General features: G+C 63.9%; 3 protein-coding genes across 5 annotated transcripts; 1 reads left to right on the top strand and 2 right to left on the bottom strand.

Moving 5' to 3' along the window:
* Nucleotides 1-432: 432 nt before the first annotated feature.
* CHURC1 (churchill domain containing 1) lies at nucleotides 433-2,406 on the top strand. The gene is made up of 4 exons (XM_040066521.2): nucleotides 433-496; nucleotides 606-741; nucleotides 1,494-1,564; nucleotides 1,993-2,406. The coding sequence occupies exons 1-4, from the start codon at nucleotides 458-460 to the stop codon at nucleotides 2,083-2,085; spliced, it is 339 nt and encodes a 112-aa protein (XP_039922455.1). The 5' UTR covers nucleotides 433-457; the 3' UTR covers nucleotides 2,086-2,406.
* Nucleotides 2,407-2,959: 553 nt separating this feature from the next.
* On the bottom strand, nucleotides 2,960-5,064 carry GPX2 (glutathione peroxidase 2). 2 transcript variants are annotated; one of them, XM_040066499.1, is made up of 3 exons: nucleotides 4,926-5,064; nucleotides 3,569-3,739; nucleotides 2,960-3,490 (listed from the first exon to the last, which is right to left on the bottom strand). In XM_040066499.1, the coding sequence occupies exons 1-3, from the start codon at nucleotides 4,926-4,928 to the stop codon at nucleotides 3,140-3,142; spliced, it is 525 nt and encodes a 174-aa protein (XP_039922433.1). In that variant the 5' UTR covers nucleotides 4,929-5,064; the 3' UTR covers nucleotides 2,960-3,139. The 2 variants fall into 2 exon arrangements, with proteins under 2 accessions (XP_039922433.1, XP_039922432.1); XM_040066498.1 differs by lacking the exon at nucleotides 4,926-5,064 and having other exon boundaries at nucleotides 3,569-3,793.
* Nucleotides 3,604-8,296, bottom strand: RAB15 (RAB15, member RAS oncogene family). Of its 2 annotated transcripts, XR_005701220.2 has the most exons (8): nucleotides 8,132-8,296; nucleotides 6,818-6,878; nucleotides 6,622-6,682; nucleotides 6,456-6,533; nucleotides 6,272-6,361; nucleotides 5,269-5,334; nucleotides 4,926-5,131; nucleotides 3,604-3,739 (listed from the first exon to the last, which is right to left on the bottom strand). XR_005701220.2 is itself a non-coding variant. In XM_040066489.2 (7 exons), the coding sequence occupies exons 1-7, from the start codon at nucleotides 8,253-8,255 to the stop codon at nucleotides 4,976-4,978; spliced, it is 636 nt and encodes a 211-aa protein (XP_039922423.1). In that variant the 5' UTR covers nucleotides 8,256-8,296; the 3' UTR covers nucleotides 3,816-4,975. The 2 variants fall into 2 exon arrangements, 1 of the variants encoding a protein (XP_039922423.1); XM_040066489.2 differs by lacking the exon at nucleotides 3,604-3,739 and having other exon boundaries at nucleotides 3,816-5,131.
* Nucleotides 8,297-9,702: the final 1,406 nt, after the last annotated feature.

Genomic DNA, 9,702 nt, shown 5'->3' with positions numbered 1-9,702 from the left:
ACTCATCCAGGGTGTCCCCCAGCCAATTACCAACACCCCACAGTTGGTCCTGAACGTCTCCCGGCTAGTCCTGGATGTCCCCCAGGCACTTCCCAGGGTCTCCCACTAGCCCTGGATATCCCCCAGCTAATCCCGGGCAGCTGCCAGCTAGCCCTGGATGCCCCTCCCTAGCCCTGGATGCTCCCCAGGTCACTCCAGGTGTCCCCCACTAGCCTTGGGTGCACCCAAGTAGCTCCAGACGTCCCTCACTAGCCCTGGGTGCCCGGCTAGCCCAGATCCCACAATCATTCCCGGTTGCCCCAAGCAGCCCCACGGCCCCTCAGGCCACGCCCACCAACCAAACCACGCCCAACGCGCTACAGGCCACGCCTATTCCGTCTCCCAGCGCCCCGCCCCGTCGTTGAGCCCCGCCCCTCTGCACAGATCTCGCGATATTTGCGAGGGAGGGCGGTGCGAGATGTGCGGCGGCTGTGTGGGCACCGAGTACCCGGAGCGGGTGAGGGCGGTCGCGGGGTATTCCGATCCCGATCCCGGTCTCGATCTCGATCCCGACCCCGACCCGGCCCAGGCTCTGGTCCCGGTCCTAGCCTGTGCTTCCGCCCTAGGGCACCACCTGCCTGGAGGGTGGATCTTTCCTCCTGAACTTTGTGGGGTGCGCGCAGTGCGGCCGCCGGGACTTCGTGCTGGTCAGCAACCGGGCCGAGGGCCTGCACGGCGGGGAGGAGATCGTCACCTATGACCGTGCGTTGGGGGGCACCGGGGCGGAGGGCCTGGGGGGCTTGAGGGGTGGGGCAGCCTTGGGGGTCTGGGGCTTGGGGTTCTTGAGGGTTGGGAGGCTCTTGGGGGTCTGGGGATCTTGATGGCGACATTTCGGGCATCCCCGAGCCATCCCTGGGGCTCAGGGGTCGCTGAAGATTGGGGGTCTTGAGGGCTGGGAGGGGTCTTGGGGGACGGTGAAGGCTCTGGGGGACCTTCGAAGTCTGGAGCTTGGGCGATCTTGGGGGTTAGAGAGGGCTGGAGGAGACCTTTGGGATCTGCGGGTCTTGAAGGCTGAGGCCTGGGGGTAGCACTTGGATTCTGGGGGGTCTTGGGGGCTGGGAGGGTTCCCTGGGGCGTGGGGGCTCTCGAGGGCTGCGGCATGATGGGGCAGGCTCAGAGGTGAAAGGAAGGGGAGGTCTAAGGGGGATTAGTTTGAATAGGGAAAAATTGGGGCCCCAATATTTGAGGGGTCCCTGAGGGTGGGAATGGTGGATGCCCAGGGAGGGGGTCTCAAGTTTTAGAGGAAGTATCAGGGAGCCATAGATGGGCATTAAGGGGGGTGAGTTGCTGTGGGGGGAATTTTGGGGGTTTGATGCTTTGGGGACTGGGATGTCTGTGCCCTGGGGGTGAGGGCCGGTACAGAGGATTGGGGCTTGTCCCAAGAGATTGGGAGAGGGGGGATACTCCAGGGACAGTGTCCGTGTCCTCTTACCCCAGTGTCCCCTGTCCCACAGACCTGTGCAAGAACTGCCACCACCTGATCGCACGCCACGAGTACACCTTCAGCGTGGTGGATGACTACCAGGTTTGTCTCTAGTCCCCCAGAAGCCCTTCCCAGCTCTGCCTCTGGAATTCCAGACCCACCCTTCCAGAGGCTGATTCCCACCTTTCCTGGGACAGAGCCTCGAAGGATTCAGAGCCTGGGTTCAGGGCTGCCTGGAGTCCCCTCAGCACTAGTCCATGGCCTTGTGGGGGGAAGCCCAGCTCACCTGGCATGGGAATGTGGGTGATGGGAAGGGGCTGTGACCCCCATTCCTCATTCCTGGCACATCTCCCATGCAGCAGACGGCCGGAAAAAGGGCCCAGGGGAGCTGGTGGGGCTGGAAACGAGATCCCCTGGCTCTGATTGCAATCAGGGATCGGGTACCGGATCTGGCTCGAGTTTCCCTGTGGGGGAGCAGGGCTGTGGCAGCCCCTCTTTTTCCATCTCCCCCCTCCTTTTCCTTGCCCCAGGAATATACCATGCTGTGCCTGCTCTGCGGTCGGGCGGAGGATTCCATCAGCATCCTGCCCGATGACCCTCGCCAGATGACCCCGCTGTTCTGATCCCCGTGTGTACCCCGGGATGAGCTCCCAGGAGCTCTAGGAGATCCCTGGCACTGTAATTTCTGGGGACAACAACAGTCCCTGACATCATTTGCTCCTTCAAGCTTTCAGCCTGGAGGTAGTGAACACCCAACACCGGATGCTCCCATGTTTCCGGAGCCTTTTGGCTCTGACCCTGACTGCAAGGATGGGATGCAGTGCCACGGCCCGTGCCCCCTGTGTGCCGGAGACATAAAGGGGTCCCCAAAACAGGATCCAAAGGGATTCCTACCCCATCCCGCCTCAGGAGCTTATGTGGGGTAATAAATGTGACGTGTGACAGCTCGGTGGCGCAGGCAGGAGTATTTCAGGGGTGGGCTTCACTCCCTGGAGTTGGTTAAGGGTACTGGAGGCTGGTGCAGGGGACTTCTTCCATCCCAGGAGCCTATGGAATTCCTCCTTGACCCTTCCCAGCACTGGAGAGCCCACTGCACTCTCCCAGTGCTCTCCTAAACCCTGCAAAGAAAGGACTTGGATAATTTTCATGTCCCAAGGAGTTGATTTGGCGTCACTTCCCCCTGCCCTGGGGTTTGTAACCTGGCTCCACTCTGCTGGGAATTCCCTGTTTGTGAGGCGGGAAAGAGCTGGGTGTGGGAAATCACTGCCCTGGGGTGGGTTAAGTGTTGCTCTTGGCACCTGGCCCCAGCAACACCCACGGGGAACTGGGTGCAGCCGGCCTGGCACCCACCTATCCCTGAGCCTCCACTTCCTGGATCTGGCACCTCAGGGCTGCATCCTCCTTCCTGGTCCCTCTGACAGCCCCCAAAAAACACATGGGTATGGGTCTGTGCCCAGAGACCTCGTGGATCCATGTAATGCTCCCAAAAACCACGTGGATCCAGGCACGCTCCCTCCAGCTCATTTATTGCCACCGGCCCACGCCGCCCTGGTGGCTCCAACCCTCTGCCCCCATCAAGCCCCCTCCCCATGGAGGTTTCAGAGGGGGCTGTCACTCTGCGGAGAGCTGGGGCCATCCCCGGGTGACACCGGAGCCAGGATCACGCTGGAGCTAGGATTACTTGGCCAGCTTGAGGAGACGTTGGATGTCGGGCTCCAGTTGGGCCGTGGGCACACGGGGGCTGTAGCGCCGGAACGGTTCCCCCTCGGGCCCCACCAGGAACTTCTCAAAATTCCAGGAGATATCGGAGCGCCGCACGGGGCTCCAGGTGACAAAGCGGGGCTCGGTCATCAGGTGCGTGGCCTCGTCGGCCGGTGCGGGCAGGTGAGCCTTGAGGTAGGCGAACACGGGGTGGGTGTCGCTCCCGTTCACCTGGCACTTCTGGAACAGGGTGAAGTTGGGCTCGAAGCCGCCCCCGGGCCGCACGTGCTTCAGGGTGTTGAGGATCTCCTCGTTGGTGCCATTCTCCTGCGGCGGGGAAGGAGAAATCCAGAGCCCTGCGTTTCCCGGCTCCTCGCCCCCTGCCTCACAGCCCGTAGGACTTACCTGGTATCCAAACTGGTTACAGGGGAAGCCCAGCACGACCAGCCGCCGGGGGTAGCGGGCTTGGAGCTGGTTGAGCTGGGTGTAATCCCGCACCGTAGTGCCTCAGAGCGAAGCCACGTTCTCGATCAGGACCACGCGGCCCCGGAAAACACCAAAATCCACCTTTTCCCCCTGCAAGGAGGTGGCGCTCAGGTCATAGAAGGACTTGGCGATGGGGACGGTCATGGCTGCAGGTGTGCGGCTGCTTGTGCTCCGTGCCCTGCGCTGCCTCTTAAGGGCTTCCCGGTGCTCACGTCACGGTCCAAAGGTCTCCAGGCCCCGCCACGGCTCAGGAGAAACCGGAGCCGCCCGTCCCACCCGTGGAAGGAGGAAGGTGGCACGGGGCCAAGGTGGTGCTCTACCTGCCTCAATAATTCATGGCACGATGCGGTGCGGCCGCTTGTCCTAGTGCCTGCGGAATGTGGGATGCTCCCAGCCTGGCACAGCGTGTTCCCAAGGGTTGGGAATGACGGTGAGAGTTGGGGAATAATGGGAATCTGGGAGCTGGGGCTGTGTGGGGCAGAGGAGGAGGGGACAAGTGTCCCAGTACCGCTTCTTGCCTGGTGCTGCCATGGCATCACCTCTGGGGCCTCCTGTGCTGCCCATCCCAGTGCCCACCAGTCTCAGGGCCCACTGGTCCCAGCACCAGCTCTATCCTTGGCTCTACCTGCTGTGGTGCCCACTATTGTCCCATGGCGCTCATCCCAGTGCCTGGCAGCATCCTGGTATCCACCTAGATTCCGGTACGTTCCACTGTCTTAGTGCCCACCATGATCCCAGTAATCACCCATGTCAGCCTGCCACCATCCCGCTGCTGGCTCATCCCAGAGCCGCCACCAAGTTTTCCGTCCCTGTTCCCGCAGCTGGGGCTGGGCTGGTAGCCTGGCAGGCCGTGGTGGTGGCCATGGCACCCCGCGGGCACCATGCCCCTTGTCCCCGTGCCCAGCCTGGAAAGGGGACACCGTGCCGACAGCACCAGATCACCCTCAATTATTGATCACCGCTCGGGTGTCCGTGCTCAGGCTGTGCCTGCCGCCGTGGCATCGTGCCCACAGCCCCCCTGGAGCACACGGACCACCAGCCCCTCCGGCATCACCTTTATTCTGCAAACCACTGTGTAAAACTGAGGGCCCCACGGGCGCGGGGCGGCACAGGGTGGGCACGCAGCGCCTGGACAGCCCCCACCCTACCCGCGGACCGACGGGGGCACAGGTGCCAGGATGGGGAGCTTCCCTCGCCACCTTCCCATCCCCCCTGTCCCTGGGGGTGTCCCGTGTCGCCCCCCACTCCATGGGGGCTGCCCCAGTCCTGTCCCTACCATGCCCCCTGACACAGCCTGGGGAGGAGGGGTCAGGGGGGTCCCAGCCTTCAACACCAGCAGGTTTTGGGGGTCTCCTCGCTCCCCAGGGGCTGCTGCTCATCCTCCTCCAGCCGGGCCAGGGTGGGGGCGCGGGGCGGCCCCCGTAGCTCGTCCAACTCCTTGCGGTGCGCCTGCAGTACCAGCTCCGTCAGCCGTGTGAAGGACTGTGGGAGAGGGGTGGGGTGAACCTGGGGGACCCCTCCAGTACCCCCTGACCTATCCAGGCCCCCCAGGCCAATCCCAGCCCCTCAGAAACTCCCCCCCACAACCCCCTTCCCCCCCCCCCCCAGGCCCCTCATACCTCCTTGATGTTGAGGTTGCTGCAGGCGCTGGTCTCGTAGAAATCCATCCCATATTCCCTGGCCAGCTGCGGCACCAGTGGGTTGGTGGGGAGAGGGGGACCATGATTTGGGGGGAGGGGGGATTCAATACCCCTGGCCCCCCTCTCTGGAACGTGCACAGCTGGGCACGGACAGACAGGAGAGCTGCCAGGGCGGGCTGGCATAGGGGCACACCTGGGGTTAGGAGTTGGGTGCAGGGGGCCCTGGGAGGGGCACTGGGTGCTTTGAGGTCCAGAGGTCACTGGGAGGGACACTGGGGAGCACTGGGTGCTTTGGGGGTGCAGAGGAGCACGATGGAGGTGCGGGGAGGAGTTGGAGGTTGTTGGACCACCCTGGGTGGGATAGCACTGGGTGGTAAAGGGGTTTCCTGGATGCTCTGAAGCTGCAGGGGGAGGTCAGTGGTCCCTGGGTTTGGACTGCAGCAGCATGGGTGTGTCACTGGATACAGGTAGGGATGTTTGGGGATCCCTGGATACGGGTAGGGCTGCAGGAAGGCTACTGGAGTCCATGTGGAATGCAGTGGGGGGCTTGTGGAGGGTCTGGCCATGCTGGGATTGCAGGGAGGCACACTGGGTGCTTTGGGGACCAAAGGGGACACTGAGGAGGTGACTGTGCACTTCAGGGGTGCAGGAGACCATGCTGGAGGTGCTGGGAGAGGTTAAGGGTCTCTGAACATTTTGGACAGGTAGGGAAGAGGGAGCCTTGGGGGTGGAGGGGAAGAGGGTTCCCAGACACAGGGGGAGGTGGTTTTGGGGCACCTGGGTACAGCCTGCCAGAGGGTGGGGGGGTCCCTGGTCGTGCTGGGAGGGGCTGGGGATGCTTGGGGGTCCCGGATAGAGGTAGGGCTGCAGGAGGGCTGTTGGGTTCCCGGGTGCAGAGAGGGCTCAGGGAGAGGCTGGCCATGCTGGGGGTGCAGGAGGGGTCCTGCCCCCTGGGGGGGGGCACACAGCAGCCCCCGCTCACCTGCAGCCCTTGCTCTTTGGGCACTTGCCTCTTGTGCTCCTCGTCTGCCTTGTTCCCGATGAGGATTTTCTGGACGCCGTCAGGTGCATACTGGGTGGGGGAACAGTGTAAGGACCAACCCCCCTCCCCCCCCCACACACACAGGGCTGTGGAACCCCCCAGGCCTCCCCTCATGAACTCCCACCTCATCCACGTCGCTGGCCCACTTCACGATGTGCTGGTAGGAGCGCTCGCTGCTGATGTCATACACCAGGAAAATGCCCTGCAGGGGGTGGGGGGCGGCCGTTGACAACCCGAAACTGTGCCTCAGTTTCCCCTCTCCTGTGCACCAGGACAGGGAGCCGCCGTACCTGTGCCCGCCGGTAGTACTGCTTGGTGATGGTCTGGTACCGCTCCTGGCCGGCTGTGTCCCTGCCCAGGGACAGTGGGTCAGTGCCACCACCCATGGCATGAGTTTGGCAGGGCTCACCCCCTACCTTGGGTGGGGAGAGCAGGACTCAGACCCCCCACAACTTATTCCTCCCGGGATCCAGTCCTGCCACTCACCAGATCTGTATCCGCACCTTGATCCCGTCCACCTCGATGGTCTTCATCTTGAAGTCGACACCTGGGATGGGAATGGGAGAGGTTGTGGGGTGTTCTGGTGTTTCCCTCCACAGGAGCTGCTGTCACTGGGGGCCCTCCAGGCCCCTCACCTCTGCTGACCCACCCCACGCCCCACCATGGCCTGGTGCTTGTCCCCACACCCGGTGCCGGGCCTGGCAGGAGGCCCTGGTGCCAGGTGGTGATCCCGGCATTCCCAGTTCCCTGCTGCCGCAGCTGTCCAGTTCTCCCACTTCCCCAGAGCTACGGCTTCTTGGTGCCGTTGCTGCCCAGTGCTTCCAGTTCCCAGCTGTGCGCTGCTCCCGGTTCCCCTGTGCCAGAGCTGCCTGGTCCTCCCGGTTCTCCAGTGCTCACGATTTCCTGGCTCCCTGATGCTCCCGGTTCCCTGGAGCCGCGGCTCTCTGGAGCCCCCCGTTTCCCAGCTTCCCGGTGGTCCCGGCTTGCAGATGCCAATGGTTTCATCGTTTCCCGATGCCCACGGCTTCCCGGTTCCCCGGTGCTGCGACTCCCGATGCTCCTGGTTCCCCCGGTGCCCACGGTTTTCCCTCTCCCCGGTGCCCACGGTTTTCCCGCTCTCTGGTTACCTCTTTCTCCGTCTTCCTAAGCGTTGCAGCTCTCCAGTGCCCACGGTTAACCCTTTCCCGGTGCCCCGGTTTTCCCGTGCCCACCACTCCCCGGCTCCCACGACTCCCGGGTGCCCCGGTTTCCCGTTTCCCCGGTCCTGTGGCTTCCCAGTTGCTCGGCAGTCCCGGTTCCCCGATGCCCACGGTTTTCCCGTTCCCTGGCTTCCCGTTTCTCGGTTGCTGCGCCTCCCTTGTCCTCCCGGTTCTCCGGTTCCCACAGCTTTCCCTCTCCCGCTTGCCCATTTTCCCGTTTCCCCGGTGCTGCGGCTTTCCAGTACTCACGATTTCCTGGTGCCCACCGCTCCCCGGTTCCCCGGTTTCCCTTTCCCCCGGTACTGCGGCTCCCAGTGTTCCCGGTTACCCGGTGCCGCGCCTCCCCATTGCTCCCTATTCCTTGATGCTCCCGGTTTCGCGTTTCCCCGGCGCCGCGGCTCCCCGTTTCTCCGGCGTTCCGGGTTCCCTGGCTTCCCGTTTCCACGGCGCTGCGGCTCTCGGTCTTCCCGGTCACCCGGTTCCCCGATGCTCCCGTTTCCCCGGTGCTGTGCCTCCCCACTGCTCCCGCTTCCCCGATGCTCCCGGTTCCCCGTTTTCCCCTGCACCCGCCGCGGCCGCCGTGCGCTGCCGGTGCCGGTACCGATGGTAGAGATGTGGGCGGGGTGGAACTGGTTGTCGGTGAACCGGCAGAGCAGGCAGGTCTTGCCCACGCCCGAGTCCCCGAGCAGCAGCAACCGGAACAGCACGTCGTACTGCTTGGCCATGGCGGGCCCGGGCCGCCGCCGCCGCCGCCGCCGCCGCCACACCGGGGCCGCTCCGGGGCCGCGAGCTGCGCCGCCGCCGCGCCGGGCCGGGCTGGCACCGGGGGATGCACCGGGGCGGGGCGGGGCGGGGGCGGCCGCGGCGGGAGGGGGCACCGGGAGGGGAAACGAGGGGGGCCGACACCGGGGATGGACCGGGGGGATGCTGCGGGGGGCCGGGGAGGGGACACCGGGGATGGACCGGGGGATGGACCGGGGAATGCTGTGGGGAGCCGGGGAGAGGACACCGGGGATACACCGGCGATACACCGGGAGATGCACCGGGGAATTGGGCGGCGACACGGGGGCTGGACTGAGAGGAGAGCTGGGGAGGGCAGGGGGACGGAGCCAGGAATGCACCGTAGGATATGTTGGGGATGCTCTGGAAAACGGGAGGTGGGAGACAGGGGATGGAGCGGCGAGGACTCCGAGGGCTCTGGGAGCGCCAGGGATGTACCCGGGGTTGTTCTGCGGGCATCGGGAAGGGGACAGAAGGGTACAGTAGGGCACGCTGGGCTGACACAGAGCTGCACCAGTGGAACTGGTGACGCTTAGGAAGGATGGGATGGCACACAGCGGAACCTGGACAAGGGTTGGCTGTCCAAGTCGTCCTGTCCAGGGAGAAGGTTCCCATGGGAACCTCGTGGGGGTCAACAAGGCCAAGGGGAGGGTTGGCGCATGGATCGGCATAACTCCTGAGATAAGTGCAGGATGCAGGTGATGGGATGGAGAACTGCCCAGACGAGAGGAATTTGGGGGGGGATGAGAGGCTGGATATGACCTGGCAACGTGTGCTGGCAGCCCTGGAAAGCAACCCACGTCCTGGGCTGTGTCACTGGCAGCATGGGCAACAGGTGAGGGGGGATTGTCCTCCTCTGCCCCACTCAGGGGAAACCGCACAGGGAGCACTGAAACCCTAGCCCTGGGGTCCTTTTCATGGGAAGGACAGGGAGCTGCTGGAGCAAGTCCAGAGGAGGCCACAGAAATGCTCCAAGGGCTAAGGACAGGCTGGGAGAGCTGGGATTGCTCAGCCTGGAGAAGAGAAGGCTCCAGGGAGAGTTAGAGCCTTTTCCAGTGCCTAAAGGGACTCCAAGAGAGATGGAGGGGGAGTTGGGATGAGGGCATGGAGTGACAGGACAAGGGGGAATGTCTCCAAAGTGGAAAAGGGGACGAGTAGATTGGATATTGGGAAGAAATTCTTTACTGGAGTGGATTCCTCAGAGAAGCCATGGCTGCCCCATCCCTGGAAGTGCGCAAGGCCAGGCTGGACAGGGCTTGGAGCAACCTGGTCTAGGGAAGGTCTCCCTGCCCACGGCAGGGGACAGAACTGGATGGGTTTCAAGGTTCTTATCGACCCGGTGATGATGCAATCAATGACGTCACATCGCGATGACGCAGCGCCCCCCCGAGC

The sequence above is a fragment of the Hirundo rustica genome, chromosome 6 (assembly GCF_015227805.2).
Source record: "Hirundo rustica isolate bHirRus1 chromosome 6, bHirRus1.pri.v3, whole genome shotgun sequence".
NCBI classification, from domain to species: domain Eukaryota; kingdom Metazoa; phylum Chordata; class Aves; order Passeriformes; family Hirundinidae; genus Hirundo; species Hirundo rustica.
Note: the sequence above shows the minus strand (reverse complement) of the source record. Positions and strands in the feature narration are given on the sequence as shown.

What these genes read in the sequence shown, in the direction of transcription:
- CHURC1 (XM_040066521.2), top strand. Translation starts at nt 458, where the DNA reads ATGTGCGGCGGCTGTGTGGGCACCGAGTACCCGGAGCGG. An exon ending in GCACCGAGTACCCGGAGCGG is followed by an intron (nt 497 to 605) that starts GTGAGGGCGGTC and finishes CTTCCGCCCTAG; the next exon opens with GGCACCACCTGCCTGGAGGG. An exon ending in GGAGATCGTCACCTATGACC is followed by an intron (nt 742 to 1,493) that starts GTGCGTTGGGGG and finishes CCTGTCCCACAG; the next exon opens with ACCTGTGCAAGAACTGCCAC.
- RAB15 (XM_040066489.2), bottom strand. Translation starts at nt 8,255, where the DNA reads ATGGCCAAGCAGTACGACGTGCTGTTCCGGTTGCTGCTGCTCGGGGAC. An exon ending in CGCCCACATCTCTACCATCG is followed by an intron (nt 6,879 to 8,131) that starts GTACCGGCACCG and finishes TTCCCATCCCAG; the next exon opens with GTGTCGACTTCAAGATGAAG. An exon ending in AGTACTACCGGCGGGCACAG is followed by an intron (nt 6,534 to 6,621) that starts GTACGGCGGCTC and finishes CACCCCCTGCAG; the next exon opens with GGCATTTTCCTGGTGTATGA.